At 35.1% G+C, this 27,072-nt stretch overlaps 1 protein-coding gene across 2 annotated transcripts in view; it reads left to right on the forward strand.

Moving 5' to 3' along the window:
- Nucleotides 1-27,072, forward strand: part of HLCS (holocarboxylase synthetase (biotin-(proprionyl-CoA-carboxylase (ATP-hydrolysing)) ligase)) — a 121,825-nt gene that overhangs the window by 34,892 nt on the left and 59,861 nt on the right. For both annotated transcript variants that reach the window (XM_014938222.1, XM_014938223.1), the window contains one exon: nt 6,436-6,707. In XM_014938222.1, the coding sequence (XP_014793708.1) occupies nt 6,436-6,707 (272 nt within the window). The remainder of the gene's footprint in view (nt 1-6,435; nt 6,708-27,072) is intronic.

Raw genomic sequence — 27,072 nt, forward strand, 5'->3', positions numbered from 1 at the left:
TTTTAGATATGCTTTCTGAAAATTAATTTGAGTACATGTTTCAAATCAGATTTTGAATGTTTTGTAAATAGCTTTTGTGTTTTAGAGTTCTGTTTATTTTTGCATGTTTCAGTTGTTAGCAAATCCATCTTCAAGCTTACAGTTACTTAAGTCTATAAAGGCAGCTATTCACAAATCCAGGCGTTGATGTGTGGTTCGGTAATGTTTTTACATGGTTTTAATAACATCTGAACAGTATTGAAATAATGATTATGACTATCTAATGAAATCTCTTTGACGTACTTACACAAATAATACATCTGCTATCTTCAGCTTTCTGAAGTCCTGATGAGCTAGTAAAAGATGGCTACTACACCTTCGTTGCCAGTCTTGTTTTCCTTGGGAGGGAAGAACAGCCTTCCTCCCATCTTTATGAGTGTTTCTGTGGAAGAGGTTACAGCAGGCCTATTCTTCATCCTCTTCCAGTTCCTCTGTCAAGGCAGTGATCATCAAGAGATGATCTTCCTTTTGGTTTTGGTTTGGCTTTTTTTCCTCTCTTCCTCAATCTTTTCCTAAAGAGAAAGACATTATTCTGGGTTCCCCCCACCACCTTGTGAAAGAAAATATTACCTTTTAATGAAGAGTTGTGGTACTAAACTTAGTATTTCTAAAATGTTTTTCAAAGCCTCAGTGAAAGCTAGTGTATACATACTAGGGTTTGAAAGCAATAAGGATAGTATATAACGTTTTTTCTGTTTATCTACAGTAAGGTTTTTTGGTGCCATTTAATATTTATTTATTTTTAGCATTTTTCTACATTGACTAAGTATGAAAATTATTTTAAAATGGGGCTATGGTTGTGTTATGAAACTGTAATCTGCTTCAGATCTCAAAATATGGCATTATTACAGGAAGTAAAAACACAGGCAGCATCAGAAAAGCATTTTGTGTGCCTCATTAGTCAGAAATGTCTGCCAAAACCTTGCCCTCTTGTGCTAATAGCTGACTTTTCCTGCTGCTGGCCTCCTAAGTCGCTAGCATTCAGAGCTGGAGTTGCCACTGTAGATGTGTTTTTTGCTGGCGCCAGCCTACTGCTTACTACCACGTTGGACTTCAGTTTGTTTCTATTGGATTCAAGAGATGCTATGGAAGCTCTCCAGTGGCTAATTTAGCACCTTTAAACTTGTAGGGCTGTTCAGCAAAGCTGTGTAATACAAGGAGGATATATTTTTTGTGTATGTGTATATGCAAGTGTGTATTTTTTATGTTCTAAGTTGAAATGAGATTCCAAATACTATGCACTCTTTATTAAAATGTGTTCTTTTTCCATCAATGCTATTACAGAATTCATATGAAATATATATGTTTAAGATAATACCCGAAGTGAATAATGCTTATTTGAAAACAGCCAATTCAGAAAAAAAGCAGGTTAGCTATATAGCTATATGGAGGGTGTGATGTCTGTAAATCTGGTTGTGGTCCAAGCAGCCTATTCATGTCCTTCTCTAAACGAATGGTACTTTAGACCTGTGTGATCTACACTTGTTTGTGGTCAATAAAATATATGTGTATGTAATTTCATGTGTACATTGACAGATAATATATAAATCAATACATCAACTGCAAATTTTTTTGAAGTGAAGCAAAAATAGACGGAGTTCACTGGAAACAATTGCATCTTGTGGAATGGAAGGAGAAAAATTGTTAAATCGTGTTCTAGCTACGTATCCAGAAAGTGAATACTTGGCCTCACTTACTCAACAAGCAACAGCTAAAATAGAGTATTATATTATAGGCACAATATTGAGTCATTGGATAGAGCATCAGTAGTTAAAATTTTCTCATTTTTCCTCCCATAAAAAAGGGAGAGCTGACGGATGTATAATGTTTGTTTGTTTTATGGCATTATATTTTTAGCTTTCGTTTAGTTTCGCCTCCATGTTTTAATAGAAACCAAATGAATTTAGGCTGTGACTGAATTTTGTCTCAACAAAGAATTCCATTGATAGAGAGTTAAAGATCTATCGTCATAGAGTTTGATAGAAAAGAGCAGCTCCTGAATATGCCCAGTGAGAGACATACTTGAATATATCTGTGTGTGTATATGAACATACGTATAAAAATAAGAAAACATATCAAAATTATATATGTAAGTAGAATGCAAGACCAAAGGCTTGGATTAAGGATTATTTTGGACCATTATAAATGAAAGTTTGTGTGCTTTGTGGGTCTCATTGGTTGATAGAGCCTAGGTGCGAATAAAATCTTCTCTATCAGAAGCTGTAATTTTGTTATTTTATGCGACAACAACAGCTAACTTTTCTCATATGTCTCCCTCTTTTTTTCTCTTTTATTCAATCTCAACTGCTAAGTAAGAGTTAGGAAGCAGTGAAACTAATAATTACAAAAATAAAAAGAATTTTAAACAGCAAAAGAAAACTTCTGTTACGTAGCAGTTTCTTCACATACCTGACCAAACTTAGAATCATAGAAAACAGATGTTAAATCATAAACAAAATGCAGCTTCTACTCTTTCTTCTTTATAATTGCCATTTAAACCTTAGTTCAACAACTTGCAATGTCAGACCTCCGATCCTCGATACAGTGACTTCTAATAAACCTTTGTGCTGATCAGTGGAGGAGCTGAGGGGATGCAGTATGCCATAGCTTAATTCTCTATTTCTATGAATTTCATGAATTAACATCCACTGTATCTCCCTGTTTGCTCAGAAAAACTTTTCATTTAGTGAGACTCCCAATCTGACAGTTAAAATTCTGCTGGTTCATCGGTTTGTCCCTGGATTCAGTGAGGCTGTTACTGCTTTGAAATTTCATCTCTCTCTGTGCTTCTGTCTGGGAGGATTTAAGTTGTACTTTGGAGTGCTGGATGTGAATTTCTTAGTGATATGTTGGGTAGTTCCTGTTGGCATAGTGCTTTTCTGCTTTTTGTAGTTGTTTTTTACTAGGCATTGAAAATATATTGTGCTTTTACCATTTAAAATATGGATAAAAAAATTCTCGTTATAAATATTAAATTTGCAGTTGGTTACTTTAAGTATGAAAAGCTGATTAGCTCTCTTGTCACTAAGTTTATTTGACATATCAATTCTTCAGGAAAGAAGGCAATATCTTTACTTCAGAGAATGGACATATAAAATGTGGTTTTTATTATAAGAAATCTAAATGTGGCTTGACTTCAGTTCTCCTATCCAAAACTGATGCAGTAATGATGAACAATTTCAGAATGTTTGTTCCACCTATTTATAGTTCTATTTATATCACATTACTACATACATTACATTGCTGATAGTATGCATAATACAGATTTTAATGCGATTGTATATGTAAGTAGCTGCAGATACTGTCCTCAGTGCCTGAATGTGTAACAGCTACAGGTTTTTTGATTGCATACTCGCTTAATGCTTCTACCTGCATGTTTTAGGATTTTGATAATTGTCAGGGTAAGCATTGACCAGGAGTTTGGGTATTCCCTTACCATGTGTTGGGTGCCTTGCTTACGTGCCTGATCTGGTCCTTGAAGTGCAGAAGGCCAGAGAGTTCCTGAACCAAGGGTTTTCATTTAAATGGCCACCAGAGGTTGCTGCAGAACGGCGGACGCAGCTGAGGACAGGTTTTGAATTCAAAGCTAAATCCTGAATTTGGGCAACAAATCGCACGGTTCAGGTTCTGACGTGATTATGTTCCTTTCAAATGGAGTTGAAGCAGAGGTTAACCGTGACTTCTTGTATACATTTATTTCATTATACAAAAATGTGCTTCTTTGTGTGGCAGCATAATTGTGGTGACTGAAATGCATTGGTTCAGCATCCGTGTTTCTGTAACTTTGTGTGAAGGAGGTTCAGTTAAGTTTTCAAGCATGTACTCGGACAGTACTTGAAACTTTGCTTCGTTAAAAATGCAAAATCATATTTTTAGGAATTTTTAAAAATCAAATGCTGTTCTTAATAATGTAGTACTCATGTTTATATTGTTGATCTGCTCAATAAATGTGTACATTATGGGAAAAATTACCTTCATAATTATACATATGTAACAATTCTTAAATGGTTCAGTATGTGTTAGAAACAAGAAAATTAAATCAAGAAGTAAACCTGAAAACTATGGGGAAAAAAAATCACATGAAAGAATACACTCAAGAGGATAAATAGTAGGAATTGTGTGGCATATTTGTAATAATGTAACATCACACATAAATATATGGTATTTTAGTTTTTTCAGAAAGTATACTATGGCAAAAGTTACACCAGACTTTCTGACGCATAGTATCGAGCACCTTCATTGTTTGTTTAGAATGTAATAATACTTTAAGCACCTTTATTTTTTTAACTTAATGTCTGTTTCTGTAAGTCTGTAAATCCATCCTTATGTGAGTTAAAATTACATTTTTGTTTCTAGGATTTGCATGCTCAGTTATGCTAAGTGAATTGCTGTGTTTGGAAAGCAATAGGAAAATGCACTTTCTGATTAAGCACAGTTCCATATACTCCCTCAAAGAATGAAAGCTACAATTTTTCTAAATATCAATGACAGCTAATAAGTTACTATGTATGTATAAAACAAGTAGGATAGTGTGTAAATAATTTAGCAGCAGTCTGTCAAAGCTATGTTATTATATGATATAACGCTAAGTGAAGATACAAGTGCTTCATATAGATCAAGTCAAAGAAATGCTTATAAAACCTGTAATGCCACATCATCATTTATGATGCATATGCAAAAAAAAAAAAAAAGACAGACAGAAAATAGTTAAAGCATATTTTTTCCAAGAACTTGGATGGAAAGAGTTCAGGTGGAGCTTTAGAAAACCAAGAAATGAGAAATAATTTCTCTGCAACTAAAATTTAGCTACTGAGTTGCTCTTAGGTTGTCCTGGGGCTTAGAAACTACTGCCTTATTGCATTTGGAAAGAGACTGTTTCTTTCTTCCTGTTATGCTCTGCTGCCCATACTACAGGGCTTACAGGGCTGCAAACCAGTAAGTATGCTGACATTCAGCATACAAAGAACGTCATACAAGAAGCAGTGTCCACGTGAAACTTGAGAATGTGTAGTTTCCAAGGATGGAAAATCTATAGAAAGGTGTTAGGAACAGGACCACTTTTCTCATTCCTCCTTAAGATATAACAATGGGATTTGGAAAATTGAAGTAATTCCTTGGATAGATAACTGTTTATAAGGCGTTTGCTCTTAATTGAAGATTTTGGGGTTTAAAGATTGGGCTGGATATTGGAGACATCTTGTTCAAGGACAAGAGAGCTTAGTCCTGTCTTCAGCACTCACATAGGACACACTCATATTCTAGTTACCAGATATGGCAGTAGCGGGAAGGAGGAGCATATATTTGTTTAGGAACTTTTTATTTAAAAGTCAAATGTCTTCCTCTTAAAAATTTGAGGGCAAGAATCTCTAGTACATTATTTTCAGTAGAATAGAATACACAATTTTTGTGTTTTCATGTATCATATAAAAGACTGCTTGGTCTCCATGAGGAGAGCTCTTCGAAATTTAAGCTACACACTTAGCAAAAAGAAATCCCAGTGTCTTTGTTTGTGGGCTGTTAACTGACAATCTCTAAAGACATGGCAAACATTTAATATCAAATCTCTCAAAATAGAATTCGATATCTCCAGGAAGAGTACTGTGAATGTGTTAACAGTGTTTTCAGAGTGTCACCAGACAGGTAATAATCAACTAATTCATGTCTGAATTTCACATGAAGACAAAACAAAAATATTTCTAAATAATCTGAAATAAAGGAGAGAAAAATCAAGGTTTTGGTGTGTAGATCTAGAAAATTATATATGCATGTACATGTATATTTCATATTTAGAATCTTTTGCACAGAAATATGTATAAGCATTGCCATTGGCTGTGACAAGGACAACAGAGCACACACAGAACTGCATTTCATACACTGGTAGTAGACAGCTGCTCTTTTAGCTAGCTAATTAACAGCCACTTTTGTCTATATTTAAGGTAATAGTAACTTCTTAGCTGAAGGTATAAGCCCTTTTAGCAGGTATTCTGCTGACAAATCAGTAAATGGTTTTCTTAGCTGCTGCTTTATCCTTCTAATTGAGCCTTAGCAATCGACTAAAGGCCTTCCAGCAAAGAATTTTAGTATGTTGAAAAACCTGCATAATACGGACTCATGCTTCAGAACCACTAGAAACCCTGTTATAGGGGAAGATTAAGCCTAATTAAAGTGCAAAGGAACGTGGTCTCAAGTGCTAGGTAGTACCAAGACTACCAAGTAGTGATGCCAGGCTGGACTAGAACGAGCAGCAGAAGTTTTGAAGAGGAAACGGAGGTAGTTTTCCTATTTTGAAGTAGAAGATGATTGCTTGAATAAAAAATGTTCTCAAAAGAATGTTTGTGTGTCTTCACATGTGATGGTCTATATTTCTATGATTTATTTTATTTCCCTTGCCCACAGGAAATCCATCTTGCTTTTCTGAAATGGCTTGAGGGAAATGTAGATGCTGAAGGATTAAGAGCATCCAGCAAGGTGTCTCTTAAATTTGTTTCATCCTGGGAATCAAAAATGGAGATAACTCCATCTCTCATGCCGGTCATCACTGAGATGGGAAGTTTCTCATCAGAGCATTTCAGCCTGAAGACATATCAACAGAATCTTCAAACAAAGAAGCTTGGAAAGATTTTTCTTTTTACTGAAGTTACCACAACAACAATGAATCTTCTAGATGGGTAAGACAGTGATCTGGACCATACCAAATAAGCTTTCTAATCTGAAATTCACAATTATAGTAAAACACAATGTTCAGAAAGAAACTTTTTTTCTCTTTCATTTATTTGTTGCCTGCCAAAGTAAAAGAAAGCTGATTATCTTCTAGATCTTTGTGTTCACAGAATATTAATTGATAATGTGTAAAATACTAAGCCATAAAGGGTGGCGAAATCAGAAAACTCTTCACTTGGCAGTGGAGTTTAATCATTCCTCTTGCAAAGCATGAATAGCACCACAGGAGATTTTAAGTTATTAAATATTTAGGAGATTATATGCATTTTCTAGTACAGGTTATTTTCCAAGATAGTTATATGACAGAAGTGATACCAATTAGATTGTCGCCTTAATTTTAATATTACTGTTTTGTCTCATTCCTTTTACTCGATATTTCACTAAAATGCTCTTTAGTGCTTTGGATTTTTAAAACACTGATTAAGGTTATGCTAGATATTCTTTCGTCATCACATGGATGACTCTTGTAAATGAATTGTGGGATACCTTTGAGAAGGCAGTTCATTAGAGTTTTGAATGGGATTAAGCAACATGAAAATCACAGTTACTAAATCTTAGGTTGGAGTCTATGTACAAAGACTATACTGTTATGTTTCATGAAATAGTCTGATGGAAAAAAACATCTTTGGGAAATCATTGCTCTTCAGGACAGATTTTTCTATGTATGTTTCTACGTGGACCTATCACTTTTCTTGACAGCTACTCTTGAATATGGCTTTTGGATGTACACAGATATGCTAGTGCAATAAGAGGCCACAAACAAGCGAGTTACTTTATTGAAGCATTTGTAGCATTTCCTTCTTAGTTTTTAGTATTCACAGCATGGTCAGCCCATTGGATTGAAAGCAGAAGTACTGTGAAGAAACCGACTAAGTGATAATTTAATAGGTCAAGACCTTTCTTTTCTGACAGTTGTTTTTCGTGGTGGTTCTCAGTAATGTTATTCCAACATCTCAGTAAGATGAAGTATATAATACAGAGTTTTGTGAATTTATTTGGATATCACAAGCTAAAGAGAATTGCATGTGGCCAATTTATATATGATTATATTATCAAGAAAGGCAAGGGAGCTAAGAGAAGTGGTCTTCGTTTTTCAAAGACTGTGGAACTTCTACTATCTTATTTCTCAAGTGCTGTAACAGCTGAGTGGTCAGCGCTCAGGTTGCTTTTTTACGTTAAGTAATCCATAGGTAATGAAGTGTTTAAAGATGTAGGTCTTCAAGATTTTTCTCATCATGATGCAGCTCGAGTACTCAATTTTCAGGTAAGATGTAAACTCCTAGCCATTACATGGCTCTAAGTAGTTCATACTGTGAAGGTGCTCGCAGTCAGATTATAATTTGAACAATTAAATTTATCATTCAGAAAGACCTTTATTTTAATAAGTTAAAATATTTGTCTTAAGTATTACGGTTGATGTCATTGTAAATACTTTGTTGTCATGGATAATAGAATAATGTAGTCCATGTGATTTTCCATTCAGCAAAGTGCCTTGAGGCTTCTCAGATGATAACATTTCATAAATCACTAGAAATGGATGCAAATACCTATTAGGTAATTTTTATTGAAGAAAAAAAGTTGTTGAATTTTCGAGGTATTTCCAAATTAACCAATAGGAATTTGTTAGTGTCCCTTATGTATGTAGTATGTCACTTTTTTCTAATTGCCATTTCTGAATGAAAGGAAACCATATCTCAAGAAAAAATAGTTTCTTTGCTTGAACAAAAAATTGGTACCTATTGATCATTTGTGATTCCCAGAAAAAAATTGCCATACCATGTAATGTATATCATATATGTGTATGTAATCATATAATGCAATGAGCACATGTTACATGATAGACCTCTTAGGTGTCTCCAACTCTACCAAGTTAGTGATGACTGAAAATATGATACAAACACCGCAAGAACTTAATTAGTGTGGTTAGTAGCAAATTTAGCTAGTACATTTTTTTTCTTAGTAAATTATAAGTAAATTTATTTAACTTAGTGACTTTAGATTTTCTTATACCTCTCCCACCAGCTGAATGTCAGACTTTTGACTCTCTTGCTTTCTACTTCCCCAAACCTTCATACCCCCCTAAAATTAAGACATGGAAGGAGAAAGTGGGCTGGAACTAATTTAATGGCTGAGCGACCTCACAGTAGAGAAACAGCCGGAGCCTAATAGGGGTCTTTGTCTGCATTTCCACCCTGGCTGGTAACGTGCCAGTCAAAAGTCAAGCAAGAGAAACAGGTGGAAACTATTAGACCTGTCATAAAGTTTGAAAAATTGATTCTGGAGGCTAAGTGAATAGATTGAACTTGACAGTGTTGTCCTAAAGATTCTAAGGGAAAATTCTATAGTTTAATTTGGGATCCCTTGATTGTTCATTAGCTCTCCAGATGGCAGGTCTTGGCAGTTTGCCTATTAATGTACACACTGTATTATCACTGGTGTACATTTTTATGTCCTACGGTAACAAGGAAAGTGTGAATTCACCTGTAGGTATCTAAAATTAAATGGCATTAGTCTAACTGTAAAATAAAGATTTGTTTAAATGACAAATAGTTTTAAATGATCAATATCACTTTTATGATTTCATGTTAAAAACTATTGGAATAATTTGAGACTATTTTTAAAAGCACTTCCACTTTTATTTCTTAAACTAAAAATTAAAGTCCTTACCAAAGATTAGAAGCTCCCTTGTTTTTTCTCTAAAAGGAAATTCTTTCTGTAAGTTTCATTTCATAAACCTTGTCTTCAAAGATATTTATCCTAATGCCACCTGAACAGGTTAACCTTGCCAGAAGCAGTTCCGTTTTCTCTGTCTACTGTCCTCAGAACATTTCTGGGATTGCAAGTTTTAAGATGAAATCATTATTTTTGAGGATGATCTGGTATAGTGATACAAGTGTTACAATGTAGAGACGTACTTATTAAACTCACAAGATCTAAGATTGATAAATATTTCTAGCACACTCTAATTGGCTGCAGTGATTTCACAAGCATTTCATTAAAAAATAATTGATATACATTTCAGTTTTATTCTTTACCAGCACTTTATATTCTGTTTTAATATTTTAGTTGGCAGAAGATTTGACTTCTACATGATTAAGCCAGCATGTGATATATTCTATATGAAATGTCATTGTGGATCCCTTTTCCCCAGTATTTAAGAAGGACAAAGTTCCATTGTTAGGACGAGTTTGACACAAAACTGGTGAATTTTAGTGGAAATAAAATGTGGGATGAAGTTGCTTTCATAATTGCTGAATAGGATATTTAAATAAAATGTCAGCTTAGAATAAACAATTTCCAAACAGTTTAAAGCTTTGCAAAAGAAAATCCTTTACATCTTTTGGTACCCGCTCAGTTTTTCTTTATCCTTTTCTAGATGCATATGGTTGAATTTTTAAAAATTGTACTACAGCTCTAATTTTCAAAAGTGAATATTAGGACTCGTTTTATTTTAGAACTCTTGTTTTAGGTGTATTCAAATATGCATGCTGCTAATGCAGTTATAAGTTAGTGAAAAGTTAGAATAGCAGATAGATGAAGGAGATTGAAATGGCACTTCAGAGGTACAAGCAAAGAAGTTGAGATTTACGAACTGTGTTTTGCAGTTAGTGATTTTTTTTTTCAAAATCCTTGTGATGTGTTACTCTATGTAAACACAAATTTTTAAAAAACAAACCAAAATCAGTTAAGTTGTGGAGAATGGGTTGAAATGTGGTTTGAAGATAGAAACTTGGCTTTAACATAGCCTTTGCAAAATATGCCATACAGTCACAGAGCTTGTTTTCATTCCATCATCAGGTATACCCGTTTAAAGCTTCCCCTTGCAGATACTTTTCTCCGAATTCCACTAGGACTGTAACTACAAGCCAGAATTATTCTTGCAGCTGTTGGCTCAACTTGATCGACCATTTTCTTAAAAGCTATGAAAATTGTTTACTGCTTTTAATATTATTTTAGCTAGCTGTGTCTCGTAATCTAGGCTCAGGTGGGTGGAGGAAACCGTTTTGCTGTAATAGTCAAAACCAACCACAAGTTGCGTCACTGACTGTGTGGTTTCCTCTCTTGAGGATGTATGGGTTGTTGGAGTACAAAGTCTTCAAAGAGTAATCTTTGTCTTTTAACACGGTGAGACTATCCTAGTACATTAATAGTCTGCTATAAATAAATGTTTTATCACCAGTGTTAACAGTTTGTAAAAATTAACCCCCTACGCCCTTCTCCCTCAAGAACGTGTGTTGGAGAGCTGGAAAATACTATGGTGGGCAGGAAGGATGCCTTTCTGTCAGGAAATGGACATTGCTGTTGGGTATTTAAAAAAATGTGTCAGTTTTGATTAATTGGTCAGTTGCATTTAAATTCTGTATGCATCTTATACCTAACCAAAAATATTTTATCAGTTTGGATAATGAGTGTCTCTTTGTGTAGAGACCTCTCACAATAGTTCATATTGCTTTTAAAAGCTTAGATCCCTTGGTTTGTTTGCTTTTTAAAGTGCAGTGTGGGATAGGAATGCTTTGCTTGATGAATGGCTAAAAACTAAAGTTAGATACTAGTGGTGATAGACTTGATCTTTAAGGATTTTTTTTGCTTTTAATCTACATCCCTTTCATTTAACTTAGCCTTGATATGGTACCATATTCCTTTGTTCTTTACATCATTGGGGTTACTAACTTCTAAACTTCTTTTTTTTTATTATTATAGTGTTGAATATAATTTATTTTTTTATAGTGTTGAAAGACTTTTTATTCTCAAAAGGAGAAAGTTAGTGCATTAGAATAAATGCTTCTGTGTGCTTGCTTTCTTCAAGGTTTTTTTCTTATATTCAATATTTTGTGCCTGCCTTTGGTGATGAGGTTTAGTCAAATAACAGTATATGTTTGTTTCCCTTAAATCAAATCAAATTAATTTCAACAGTAATTTTTTCTAATTTAGTTTTAAATGTATAATATTTCATACTTTATTCTTCCATTCACTTACTGGTAGTGTTTTGCATCATCCAGTGTTAGAGAAAGCTGTCCTTCAGCTTGATAACAAAAGATCATGCAGGAATTTTTGTAATACAGCCAAGAGTCTGTTCCCTTCCTTGTCTGTAGACAGGGAGGAATTCGGAAGTTTTTGGCACTGGTTTGGTTCTGTGCCATTCCCAGACTCTTCTTTGCAATACCATTTTTCATTACATGCTTGCTGAAAGATTTCTGTATTGGGATTTGTCATCTCCTTTCGTCAATTTTCCGTGCCTTTCTTTCCACCTGTTGTGAACAGTTCTTGAGGGCGCTAAACAATTAGGTCCCTATTTTCCTGTCACGCACCTTGTGTGTCTGATTTTTCATGGAATCGAAGGCAAAATATGTTCCTCTTTATTTTTTTGTTATGTAAAATTAGTAGATTTTCTTCCTGTTAATGAAGTGGGCCCCCTGCTTGCACGGTTTCTGTCAGTACAGGGGGAGGTTTGGCATTCCCAAAGGGAATTGAGTCATAAAAAAAAGATACCCGTTTTGCAGAGCAATTAACCCACATTGAACTTTTATAGTGTATTGTATTACCCTGCTGCTGGAAGTTCCTGGACAATTGGCATTGTCGTATGAATACACATATAGCCTTGGAGCACTCATCATTCGTTAAATATGAGAGGAAACCCTGTAAGACTGCAGAGTTAAAATGAGAGCTAAAGAATGGAAATGGAAGGGTTTCAATAACATTTTACTGGTTTGTTTTACACAGTGCTGTTTTCATGCACATGTTTTAAAACAGACTTTTTGTATCAAGATGAAAAAATTGAACGCTGAAGTTACAAACCATCACATTTTTTGGAAGGAGAGGATTAACTTGATAAAGTATATAATCTATGTAATAGAATACAATATATTATAATAATACAAAATACAGTGTTATATGTTTACAGTACTAATTACAACATATTACATGTATATTATTGTTATTCACTTGCTAATTCTGTGACTGTCAGTTCTGCCTTTGAATTTTAACTTTTATTTAGCAAAAATAAATATTGCTTCAGCTTACCCAAAAGTGCTTAAGGATTAATGTTTGCACATCATTGAGAAGGAAATTTTCATGCTTTTTCAGTCATTGTTTTGTAGCATATTGTTAAGTATAACAGTGTCAGTGTGACCGTGTATCAGGTAGGGCTATCTTTGTGTTCATCGAAGTTCTGTGCACTGGGAAACCTGCCACCTTATTGCTACCTGTCTGAGCTCAGACCAGAATCAGAATATAGCCTCTAATGAGGTCATGTGCTTATAGCACTAAGTGAAAAAATTCAAAGGCAGGCATAACTCAGTGGAGGACATGACCCATTGACTTAAAAAGGGGAGGGTAAGGCACAGCAAAACTAAGTATATTGATAATGTGGTCAGATGAAACAACCACCCCACCTCCCTAATTAACCTCATTTGAGTAGCTTGGGGCTTGGACAAGCCATGGATCTGTGTTTCTCCCCCATACCTTTTTATTGTAATTGTTATAATCATCAGAGTAGTAAAAGAATAAATTGAATATGTTGTGTGAAATAAAACAGAATAGCAGTTGGGTATTTCAGTTACTTGATAATGTGTTTGATTAAACGGTTTCCCCGCATTATGCGTGGTTGAGGAAGCCCCAGTTTAGAAACTAATAAAGAGTGCACTTGGCTGGGCACTGCACACACTTCTTACACTTGACCTTTGAATGAAATGTACTGGAGATATTCAGCACATGCAAGTTCCAAACTGACTCCCATTTTTTTCAGGACACTCCCAATTTTTCTGAATTCTGCAGAAAAAGTCGAGCCCGGTGTAGTGTTGTTTTGGCATCTCCTCTGGCCATTACACTTGCTTTAAGTGTAAAGGCGCAGGGCCTACCTCAGCCTTGGAATTATGTCTAAAGGGTAATTTTTGTCTGATTATTTTAGGAAGCTGATGGGAAGGATCACTGTTGTCAGCCATGGTAACAAACATGCTGTGTGCTAGATTTTGACTTTAACTGCTTGTATTTGAAACTACAACAAAGATGACAACAACTACAACGCTGAACTATGAATAAGTGCAGTCACACAAAGTCTGAATTATTCTTTGGAAATGCCAGTTTCTCATTCTGACTAGACAGGGAGAAGAGCATAATCAGATTTCTTAGGAACTCAAATTTAGATCATGACTTTCAGTTTCCATTTTGCACATCTTCTCTCTTTGCTCTGGTTAGAAATAAAGAAGAAAAAGAGGTTGGATTTACAGCAGTATGGGAGTTAAGGTAGGAACTAAGAAACTCATGGCATGGCTGTTTAGGCAAGTTTAGACAGCACCTGTTCCATTGTTGTTAAGAATAAATACACTGATTTTTTTGTTTGTTCTTATGCTGCCAGTGGTGATTTAATTTCAGAATAATTCCCTGATTGTTTCCAGAGCCAAAAACTTTCAAAGCTTGTGTAATTTCTTACTTAAGCAGTAAACTAAGAAAATCCCACAGAATCAGAATTCTTTACCTAAATCCCACTGGCCTAATTTATTTTCACTTATACTCCTAGTTAAAATATTTTAAGAATCTGTTTGTATTCAAACGAAGGCTTGCATTTATCACACCTCATATCATTTAGCCTAGAATGTCATGGCCTGTAGAATGGTGTGTAAAAAAAGTGAGGTTCCCCTACTGCAGTTTTGTGATCCCCAGGATTGCTATAAAATGCTGTACCTCATGTTGCTTTCAAAAGAATTTACTGGCATTGTTCTTGTTGCTTAACTGTTAAACGTGGATGAACTTCCAAATTTTTTTGTAAACTTGAACTGACACTATTTTTACTGATGATATTATCTTACATAAAAAACCCAAAAGTATTTTAAAGGATTCCTTGCAAACACAAAGCTTTTATGGTATATTGCATTAAGCAGTTGCAGAACACAACTATAAATTGTCGAATAGACATTTCTCATTTGATCTGTTTTTGAATGGATCATCAGTCTGTCTATTCACAGAGAGAGATGAAGAGGCATACTGAAGAGAAAAAGAAGAGAAAAAAAAGTAGGGAAATGGAGGCTGAGATATAGGAAAGAGGAAATAGAAATACAGCATTTAAGGGATACAAATCTTATCTGTATTTACTAAATTTTTTTTAGCAAATATGATAAGCTTAAGGTAAGGGATGTAAGAGGACTGCAGTATTAATTGGGGAAAAATCTATACATCATCACAGTGCCTAGCAAACCAATTACAGACCAAAAGTCCAATATTCTCTTGTTCAAATGGGAAATTGTCTACTGAAAGATAATTTACATAGTGTTTGGATTTGATTTCTTGTGAAGTCATAAAGTCTGATAATAACTCCACTTAAGCATGTGGTGGTTCCATTTCTAATTTTTTTTTATTTGAAAATTGGGGAGTATAAGGAAAAGGGAGCACTTTATTTTGTTGAGGCTAAATAATAATCCTGCTTAGAGTCATAACCGAATCTGCAAATCATGATGTCTGGCTTTGCTTGCTTATATTTAGTCATCCTTTTAATCTTTCCTACCATCATAACAATTTTTGAATACCTAATCAATCAGAATCCCACAAATTGCTTATATTTCCTGCTTTTAAAAATGCAGCTTACAACATATTGTGTTGTACTTTTTGGATATCGTGTAACTCATTAAATTGAATTTAAATTACATGCCAGTAGAAAAGCTCAGAATTCATTCCACCTGACTGTAATGCTTTCCATCCATTAATTTACTATCTTTATTCAAATCCTAGGATAGGCAGTTAAAATTTCAAAATGGAATTTCATTCACCCATTTTTAAGCCCCCAAAACTTATTGGTAGACTTCAGTGGTCTGTGGGCTTAATGAAAGAAGACAACATATTTTTATATTGCTGTATCATCTTTCAGCTAAAGTTTTTCACCCAGATAATCAGGTGCTTTGTTTAAACCTAAGACTTGATCTTCATATATGTCTGAAGAAGAAACTAATTTGGTCTTGCAAACTAGTTGCTAGAAAACCGGCTTCCTCTTAAGGATGTGTATTGCGCAATATGACTGTTATAGTGAAGCTGAGATTTATGAACACCAGAGGAATACATGCAGGTAATACTTTAGTGGCTAGAAACATTTCAGTCTTCACTGGAGTAAACCAGGAGTTGACGCCCTCGGAATAAATAGTTGCTTGATATACTGGTGTAAATGCAGATGTCAGGGGTATCAAACAGGCTTACAAGCCATTTTAGAACTGCTTATTACTGGCATTGAACATAAGTCTGATGAAGTACTGATCTTGTACCAAAAAACATTTTCTTGTTGAATATAGATGTTCATTCCATCCCAAAGAGGAAGAAACATTTTTCTATCTATTTTCTTAGATTTTTTTTAACCTTTTTCCTCTAATAAATTTGGTTTGTGCCACTGGCTTCTTATGCAGAAATTTTGTCAAGATCATTCATTTGTGAAATAATACAGGAGAATGCTTATATGATTTCTGTTGGGCTTGCCTGAAAGAAGAAAATAAAGTACTGTCCACAGGCAAAGAAAAAAAAGATAGAATATTATTTTACAGCTTTCAAGAATGTTACAAGTTTCAAGACTGGAAATTAGATAAAGGGCTCTCACTCAAGTCTGAATTTATTAGTAAAAGACAAAGTGTGTAATTTATCTGTGGTACTAGATATGAGATATAAAAGAAATTGCTGGTGGCCACCTGCTTTAATGCACACTTAAAATCTTGTGCAGTAGTTGATGTCATGTAGAATTCATGTGATAGGGAATAACTTTAGGTTAGTAGACCATGCCAGGTTAGCAAGAATTGATGCTTGTGGAATGTTTAATATTTTCCATCACAATTTATCCATCCATTTAAAAAAAGAAAAATGAAATAATCACCTCTTGGCAAGGTTTTTGAAAACCAGCCGTGAGCGGCTTGGATATTTCTTGTGGTAGTCAGGCACCACAGAATTTTTAATAGGAAGGTGTTGGAAAGTCGCTAAGAGTGCTGTGACTTCAGCTTATTTGCCTGTTGTTTTGTTTCTATCTTTGCATCAGCATTCTGCTACCATTCAGTTGTTCCTTCTGTGTGGTTTTCTTTGGAACTAAGTGCAGATTTCTTCTTCTGGGGTGTGTTTTCTCCATCAGAATGCTGACAACGTGCTGCCAAAAAATAGACTGAAGATGTCTTTTTGTGCCACAGTATACCAGCACGCTGTAAGGCCTCAAGTAGGGAAGAATCCTTACCCCAAGAGGCTTCTTGCTTTTAAAAAGCTATGGCAATTAAAGATTCTTGATGTAGATGGTTGAAGCGCCTGCTGTATGGAAACATTCAGCCTAGAAAAGTACATACAGGCACAGAATATCACCTTTGCAGTGGATTTAACTGGCTGTGCTAATCTTGTCTCTAGGAATTAAAGTTTCTTTGATTAACTGAGATTGTCACAGAGCCATACACTGTAACCACAGAGCTGGAAATTGATTACAGAATATATTTTGATAGATATTTCACTGCATGCCATGTTCCTGAGGGGATTTTTAACCCTTCTGGCAGAGCAAGATGAGGAATTATTTTGCTTAACAGCCTAACGTGGCCTTCACAGCACCATAAATGGTACTATAAAATGGTCTTAATTTGATCTAGTAGTTTATCTAAACTATTATAACTTTAGGTGTACAAAACATATTAAGATCTTTTAGGTAATTTTTTTCTATTTCTTAGTCTCTGATATAGACAAGGAGTGCAGATTAATGTTTATCTTTTGGAGACAATAAATAGAAGATTTCTGCTTACGTTATTTTTATTTCTATTCCCAGTATTTTCCTCACACATTTTCAGTACTTTGCTGTTATCAGTAATTTTTATCTCCTTATTTGTTAGTTTTTGGTTTGATTTCATATTTGAGATGGATAAGATATAACTTACTGTTACTACAATTTCATTAATTAGTGCCACTAATGTAATTTCTAGTTTTAATAACTAGTAATTACAGAACTCATGTCTTTTTATTAACATATAATTTCATTAATTGAAATAATTCTGATAGTCGCTGGCTGATAATTAAAAAAATAATAATTAGGAGAAATCAATCTTATTTAGGTTAGGAACTCAGATCTTGACCTGATATATATTGGGAAGAAAAATCTTTGTTTTGGTAAACTGTATTGAATTTAGCTTTTCCTATACCTTGTTGTCTTAAAACTCTTCATTGGTCCTGCAGTTCTGAACACAGTTTGGAACAATTAAGTTATAAGTATTGAATACCTTAAAAAGAATAAGTTATATTCTAAATTTCCCCTTCATTTTTTATGTAAATGTCAACTGACTTGAAATATGTAGATTACATGTATTTCTGACGTGTCTCATCAGGAATTTGCATGCTGCCTTCTCTACCTTTGTTTATTTTTCATCTACTTGTTCTTCCAGTTAAAACATTTTTTACACTAGAGAATGGATTCAAACTTCTAACTGTTTTCACAGTATGACTAAACAGTAGTATCAAGTATGAAATTCGGCACAATTCCACCTTCTCTTTAACAACATAAATAGTTCAGAAAAGGTACAACCAAAAGGAGAGAATGAACTTAAAAAACTGAACTGTTTTCAGCTATGGGGTGCAGAAATAAGAATTTATTTTTTTTCCTAATGTTTTATGCAGAAATAGGAGTTCACAAGAAGAGATATACATAAATGTCTCTTCGGAGCATCTGCAAGACTAAGTGTAACGCATTGTGTACTTAATGCTAATTGAGACTATTCTGCACGACTTACCAGAAAATTCAACCTTGAATTTTAAAGAAACCAGCTTGTAAAGGGAACTGAGAAACCATTTGCTCTGAAGATTTTAGATATACGACAGTCAGGTTTTTGGGAGGAGGATGGAAGGAAAAGGGAAGAATAAGTAAATTGTAAAGTAAATAATAGGAGTAAAATTGAAGATTTCTTTTTTATGAAGTCCAGGTTTATCAATGAGCAGGTCCTGTTACATGTTTGCTATAACATAAGTCAGTCTAGGAGAATGTCTGCTGGTCATCATTAGCTCCTTGCAGAAGGTATGTTACTGTTCCAGACTTTTCTGGTTTTTAATTTAATATAGCATGAGCATATAAAGTATGGTAGGTGTTTGTGGGAGTGCAGATAATTGGAACATTAGGATTCTGATAACCTGTTTTTCGTCTAATGTACTATTTGGAGGTGTTAGCATTCAGTCGTCATCGGAACAGATAATATTTAGTCGTTGACAAATTATATTTCACTAGTAACTGGAGAACAACTGGACAGAAACTATAGCCCTTTACCTGGGAAGAATGAATGGATATTCTCCAGTTGGCTGAAGCTGTAATACAGGGTGTTCATGACAGCAGAATTATATTGGTTTAGAGGGAAAATGGTAATTTGCTACGAGGCATTAGCTTAATAAACTGGTGTGCCAACAGGAGAGGTTAAGAAGGGTGAAAATGTTCTATTTTGATGTTTTGCCAAGTTAAGCAGTGAAATATTGTGAACATGAACCAAGTGAAATGGCATGCTTTCTACTTGGATTTGAAACCAGAAATCTCGCTGAGTGAGTGATAATTCTTAAGTGGTAGTGTGTAACAGTAAATAAGTAGATAAGTACCCTTCCTTCCCTGCTTCCTCTCCCACTGAGAAAAGATTGCTGAGCAAAAATCTGAAGTGCTGAGGTGTTTATTTTAACACTGGGAAACACTTATTACTTCAAATATTTGCCTGCTTGTATATCATATCTATTATACCAGATGTGCCACATACAAATTAGACATGGCTCATAAAGTGTGGTAACCCTAGATTTTTCAAGATTTTCGGATGTAAATTTCCCTTTTATTTAACTGTTCTCTAACTCGTATCAGGGAGGCTTTCTAGGCTGTAGCTTTTTAATTAAAATCAGCATTCTTTCACGTACTTTAAACACACATGTATGTATCTCTTAATTAATTGTATAGATCTGCAGTGCATTTATCTAGTACCTTCTTGGAAATGGGAAAGGAATTTTTACAGTGGTGGTAACTATACAAAGAAAGCCTAAGCTAAATTCAGATTACAAAGTACTAGATCAGAGATGAATCAAATATAAAAAACAAAGCCAAGAGTCAAACTATGCTATAATTTCTTTTTCACTTGTACTGTGAGATAATTCAGATGAACACTTTATGTGTGTGCTTATCTTGTACTCTGTTATCTAATGGATGCTACCATAGGAGACTTAACATATTCATTTGGTTGAAGAGAAAGTTGGGTTTTGGTTTGTGGGTCTTCTGGTTTTTCTTCAACAGCACTCCAGGCACCTTTCTTGGACTTCACAGAAGAGATGCTTTGCAGGCAGCCAGCTGGGACTGCTCACCCATTCTAGCTGGCCATGGAGCTAGCTGGCAGTCACATCCAGTACAATGCTAGGTAACACAAATGAACTGCTCTTCAGTAAATTTAGGGTGGCTTTTTTCTTGTATTTAGAATTATCACTGAATTAAAAAAAAATCATGTTGTGAGTGTCTTTACAAGCGTCAACCACATAACTATTAAAAAAGCTAAATGGTGAAGGCTGTGTATTATGAACTGTCCTTTAATTTTTTTTAAAAATCACAAACTTTTCAGTCTGTCATGTACTTCAGTATTTCTAAAGATTTTTTTATTGTGTGATAGTATCATCAAGGGAACGAGCTGTAAGGCAGAAGTATTTGCCTAGTGTGTGTTTTCAGTTTTATGTGTTCTAGTAAATCTGAGGTGCTTCGTTCTGGTTTTCAGGTTTCAAAATACATTAACCATCTCTCCATCTTACGCAGTGGCTCATACCCACCTCATTACAAGAAGGGTAGGAATATGATCCCTAGATGTGGTTTTTCCTAAGTAGGTGATTATTGGTGTGTATGCCGTTTGTGCGTAGATTTCTGCACTGGACCATATTACATAGTGCATTAGGTCTTCCTAGCATTAGTTACATTTACATGTAGGGTTTTTTTTCTGTGTGAACACGTTCTGGAGGGCAGTTTTGAAACACTGATATTTGTGTTACTAGGATATGTGTGGTGTCTGCGTTATTTGTCAGTAATCTGAGTTGGATTTGGTTTCAGAAAATGTGAGTTAGTTTTATGTCCACTCTGATTTTACCTACGTCTGTTTTAAAGCACCAGCTGTGTGGCAGATGCTCACATTAAGGTTTTGTGTTTCAAGCAGAATCAAGAAATTCTCAGGATACCTTATTTGCTTCTACTGCAGATTTTTCTCCTTCAGATACAGCCAATCCATAATCACGAGTGTATAACTGTTTCAGTCTTTTGTCAAAATCTACTGACTAGAACTTGTTTCCCTTAATTTCTCCTTTTCTCTGTACTGCTTCTCTTCTGCCAGACCATAATTGGTGAGTATGATCTACAGTGGAAAAGAAAGTCTCTTCTGATGGTTCATCTCTGTCAAGTCAAAATTTTGTCACTACCTGCAAGAAATGATGATATGTTTATGTTTTGTTTTGCTCTTCACTATATCCATGTCCTTAGTTCTTTTGATCATTCAGGAGTCCAGTCTACTGTTTGCTAATCTTACGTAGTTTGTGTAAGTAAATGGCTCAAGTGCTCTGATGCTCTAACAGCAGGGGCCCTTATCCTGTCCTTCTTGCAGACAATTTTGATGACTGTGATCAATCTAGTTGGCTTTGCTTTTTTTCTTTGTTTCAGAAAGTACAATCCCCTTGCCTTGCCCCTTTCTTTTTTGCCCCATGTAACTGCATATCATAATTTAAAGCTTTCTTTTTAAGGTGTTACAGCAGTTCTACATGGAAGAGAACTCATAAATTAAGGCCAGAAATAGTACTGGCCACAAAGTACTTGGTATAGTATTTTCTCTGCAGCATTCCTGCTGCTGCTTCAAGACTGATTTGCTCATGTTTTTCCTTGCGTGTCAAATCACATAACTTTTTGTTGAGGCTGTGTGGTTCTAAGAATACTTACAAAGTAGAAATTGGTACAGGATTAGGGCTTAAATTTACCTGTCGTATTTGTTCCATTTTCCAACTTCGTTTTTTTTTTCTTTAAATTCACGGTTGTTTTCAGCAGGCTCTAAATGTACAAGTCAAGACTACAGGCTCTAAGTTAAAGTATAGTTTGACCTTCCCTAATGTAGGAATTTAACAGTTCTGTTTGGGTTTTCTTGAATAATTTTTTTCTCTTCTCTGTGTGCTTCATAATTTTGCTTCCAGAACAAAAAGCACTAGCCTTCTAAATATATTTATTTTCATTTTGTACATACCATATTTTCAACAAATACACCTGGTTGAAGAGTTTTGGTTTAGAACGCACTCGTGTACACTTGTACATGTGTATTCATGTACACTTGACTATATGAGACGTATTTGCAGTTGTGAGCTTTAGTAATGTAAGCACGTGAAGACTTCCGAAAGGGAGCAAGTATCTATTTCTAGGCTTTTATATGACAAAATTTAATCTTATGAAGTGGTTTCACGATGTTTTAAGGCATCCATTTCATACATTTATATGACTAAGTTGATAAAAAATTTGTACTCTGATTTTTTTATGCTTGGGATTTGAGCAGGCTTAGTCCTGTTCTGGAAACTAGCTAGAATACTTTACAAGGGTCTTCCCCAGCCCTTTTTAACATGTGACTATTCTATGTGTATTCAGGGACAAATTCCAACTTTCCAGTAAAGTTGGATTATAACATATTAAAGAAAAATAAAATGTAATTTATTTTCCTCATCCATTAGTCCTCATAACTCCATGCATCTTTGGTTCATGAGGTTTATGATAGGCTGAAATTTAAAAATTTTTGTGGGAGTTCTTTCTTGTTGTGTTGACAGAACATAACTCAGAGAATTACTGAAATAGCATTTTATTTCAACACTTAGGAGGATTTGAATTGTAGGTTTCACTTTCAAAATTAGCTAAAAAAATAACTAAAGTGAAATTTGTTTCTCAGATTCTTAAGTGATATAAGACGAATTGCATTCTGTATGGGAGATTTTATAGCTGTATGTGTATTACAGGATGTTGAATAAAAGTTGCAAAATAAGGTTGAACATAAATATTTGTGGGGAAAAAAGTAATTTCTTGCATAGCATCTTATCACAGAGATGAAAAGGTAAAAGGCCAAAGGTACACCCTTTTACATTTTAATGTAATGGTCAGCAATCATCTTTCTAAATTGTATTATGTTGTTATGCTGCACGTGTTGAATATGGTCCCTATGGAAACCAAAATTTTATGCGGAGGGAAGAGCTCTGAATTTTTCCTTAATAGGACACAATATAATATGTACATTCTAGTCCTGCAATATTGTGTATTCTACAAAATAGCAGAGAGCTGATGTGAAACAGGTGATTTTTTAATTTGTAGCATAGGATGATAGCAGCACCATTGATATAAGTGAAATATTTGTGGCATACACAACAGAAGCATGAGCAAGAAAAAACCCTTGGAAGCTCAGGTAGGAATGCAAATTGGACCCTTTGACCTACTTCCCACATAATTGAAGTGGGTTTTCTGGTAACAGGTTCTAATTTAATTCCACAATGGTGTCACAGAATGATGGAACTGTTTCTGCAGTCATTCTGCATGATTTTGCAAGCAATAAATGAAGCTTTCTCAAAGTATCCTATATGTGTCTTTGGTCATTCTGAGCACCTTTTTAAATGTAAGTCCAGTTTCATTGGCTTTAAAATTCTGGCCAGAAATTATCCCCCAAATCCCCTCCTCATGCCTCAAATTAGGCAAGACAACACCTTGGACATACTACTGAGGGAAAGGACAACAGGTCTTCCAGGAAACTCTCTGGGCATTTTGAAATACTGCCTGAAATTTTTATACCTTGTCAAAATATTCCCTGAAATGTACTCTAATAGCAGTCATGCCTAGAATTAGGAATCTAGTTAGCGGCTACTGTGCTTCTGGCAAGTGTAGCTTCCAGCCCCACTTGGATACACATACGAAACTGCTATATAAAATAGATGTCTCTGGAGGCCCGAGTTTCAGAGACTATAGTTTGTAATCTGGTAAGGGTTGCCATTCGTTATGTTTGTATTACAGCTTCTGCCAAGTACTTATGACAGAATTATGGAAGTATGAAGTGCTTAAACAGAGACTTTGAGAAAGAATTCCTCGGAGGAAACAATATTTCCTTACTGTGGTTAGGTGACTGGATGACTATAGACCACTATTTCATTTGCACTGCGTTGGATAAGTGCTGGTTCATGTGGGTGGCTCATTGGTTTGTTTTACTAGGGATGCAATATTTCCTTTTCAGGCACTGTAACTCCTCATAGATAATTTAAAGGTTGATGTGTGATAGCTCCTGCTCATTTACTGTGATTTGAACACTACATGTCCTTTTTAGGAATGAATGTCACAGATGAGGACCACCATTTTGAAGTACTGCCCAGTGAAAAACTGCAGAGGGCCAAAGAATCCACCTGTCTAGTTCTCTGGGAAAATTCAGCTAACTGAACAGAAAAGTGTTATAACTGTCAAATGCAATCAGCATGCTTTTTTTTATGGATACAAACATAGAACTGACATTGATGAAGTTATGTATGAGAAGAGCTAATTCTGAGAAATTCAGCTGCTCTAAGATAGTAGGAGATGAGCCATTTGAAGAGGCATAATGAACAGCTAGCTGCACTCCCAGTGCGGACTGCTGTAAATAGTTAAAACTCTGTTTTCGTTATCTTAAATTAGGTGTGTTTCTCAGCAGAAGGTTGTTTTCTATTTGGAAGATTTTGTGTTCACTTGGTCATTCTTTCCCAATGGAGATTCATGGGCTGTAATTTCAATTCAGTTGTTTGAACAGCTAGTTTTTGTGTGAGCTTCTGAAAGCGTCTGTATCCCTGGCTGGGAATCCAGCTGATAAACAGCAGAGACTTTCACCTGCTCGATTTTAGTCAGCCTCAGGAAAAGTAAAATTTTCAGCTGACGAGAACTCAGTGATCTTGTTTTCAGATGAATTTGTTTGGGAAACTTGAACTAGAACGTGAACAGACATCTAATTGAAGTGGGGGACAGGAAAATGTTGTGTATGCAGGGGGAAAGCCTGATTACTTTTCTCTTTTCTCCAGCATTCACAAATGCATGTGATTGTTCAAGCACCATAGTTTTAGCTACAATTTGCCTCACTCATGTTTGTGAGCTCATGCAAAGGGTTGTATATGACAATAAAATTTGCCTTACATTAGTTCCAGATAACTCATAGTTGTGAAGTTTTATTCTAGAAGCTGCCACTCTTGCAACCATGTAATAAGCAGAGGACCGGAGCTGTAAAGATGATTTATTTTACTGGGATTAGAGCCATGCTATTTTAAAATCATAACAGTGTTATGATGATAAAAGTCAATAGCATTTTCATTAAATATCTCAGTGAGCTGCATGAAACTTGGTAGCTGTGTAGGTGACAGTAGCAGATAACTTAGCAATTTTTAAATTCAGTTACTTTATTTCAAAAATTTGAAACAGAGCAAATCTGTATCATATCTTTATGGTGGATTCTCTATTTTAAAATGTGTTGATCAGATCATTTGATCTGATGCAAATGATGCCCTGCTGACATCAGAGGAGAGAAGGGGGAAGGGAGGGGGCAAGAACTAGAGAATTCAATCATATGTATAACCACAAAAGAGTAAATAAAAATATTCTTGCTAACTTTTCCAGTCAAAATACCAATGTGAGGGAATACTACTCAGTCTGGATACAAAGCTTGTATAGATTCTCTGAACTAGTTTCAAAGCAGCATATGCAACACTAGTGTAGCTGATTGAGCCTGGATTCCTAACCTGAGTTAGCATGAGTGTTGTGCTTTACTGTCCTTCTTAATATTTACAGATACTTGAGCTCATTAGTGAAAGCAAGTTTGGGAATCCCACATGCATCTCAGTTGCTGCTTTTAATTTGCTGTGCACATAAAGTCTTGGAGTACTGACTACATCAGCTGTAAGGATGTGACTTGATTCTAGGAAATTCATATGCCCAAAAGAAATCTAAAAGCTTTACCTAGCAATGATGCTTACTGACAGCCTGGTCAGTTAGGCCAAGGATATCTTTCCTAATTATAAACAGATGCTTGCCTTTCTGTCTTGTCTTTAAGCATAGTTTTCTTAAACTGAAACCTAACAGTACATTAATTTTAACATTGAATGTTAAAGTCAGCCTTTCTAGTAACTGGGGAGGGGTGTGGGTGTGTGTGTGACCCTGTGTGCTTCTGCAAAAACCTTTCTATTTGGAGTTTGAGAAGAGAAGAAAATTCCACAGATTTCCCTTAGTTTAGGTTCTGTTTTAACTTTGTAAATCACACTTAGGAACATAGTTCAAACCTGAAGAAGATAATAGTGGGATAGCAAAATACAAAACATGGAAGATTTTAAAGTAGTTGTGTGTATGCGGTACTGTATGTACTACACTTGTTAAAACAAGAGGTTACATAAATATTTGAGTTTTTAAAGATCTATTGCAGTCTTTTTTGAAACTAAATGTCTTATTATCCAAATTTGTGTATAATATCTTATTTCAGGAGTGATATTAAGTATGTAAATGGCAGAAATGTGGATTTGTCACATAAGTAGTCATGGTTTTCTCTTGTTTCTTCCTTGGTAAATCTAGCCTTGCCAGGAGACGAGGCCAGATTATTTTTGTGCTGCAGAAATCGTTCCAAAACAAACCCTCTCTGTAGTTACATTATCCTTCAATGTAAGGAACATGTTTGGCTTACATATTGCTGACATCTGCCAAATGTTTCTTTACCAAGTGTTTAGTGTAATTTGCAGTGAGCTGGTGAATACTTAATGGCCTTTGTAGAACTTCATCTTTTATGTCCTCCTCAGCTAAAGCAAATCCTTTCATCATCAGTGTTACCTTTGTGCTGGTTTTTTGCTGGTTAGATCCTTGCATTTCCCACGCCCAGTTTCTTTGGGATTTCTGGGATTTGATTTGGTAGTATATGCTTTTTTTAATTAAGTGGTCCTGAATAATATCCAACAAATATAAGAGGTATAATGAAGGGACACGTTTTTCATTTAACTCCTAGTAAAATGTAAGGATTTTACCTTCTTTGGCATCCCTTTTTAAGTTTCATAGGTGAAGTTGGATCAGTATTAAAATAAGAAATTTAAAAGTTGGTGGAAGTGGTAATTATAGCTTTTCTTCTCTTCTAAGTTTTTATGTGTAGGAGCCCTTAGTTCTGTTTTTTTTTGAGAAATGTTATTCCTTTTCCTCTCTTCTCTCTCCTTCGTCACTTCCCCAGGCAAGAAAAATATCTTGATCAGTTCAGTGAAAGCAGGTTAGGCCACTAAAATTAGCTTTGCGCCATGAATTCAAACCATTTTAAAAATAGTTAGAATTCAGAGGCGGGGGGGGGGGGGGCG

This window comes from Calidris pugnax, unplaced genomic scaffold, assembly GCF_001431845.1.
Source record: "Calidris pugnax isolate Ruff unplaced genomic scaffold, ASM143184v1 scaffold25, whole genome shotgun sequence".
NCBI lineage: Eukaryota > Metazoa > Chordata > Aves > Charadriiformes > Scolopacidae > Calidris > Calidris pugnax.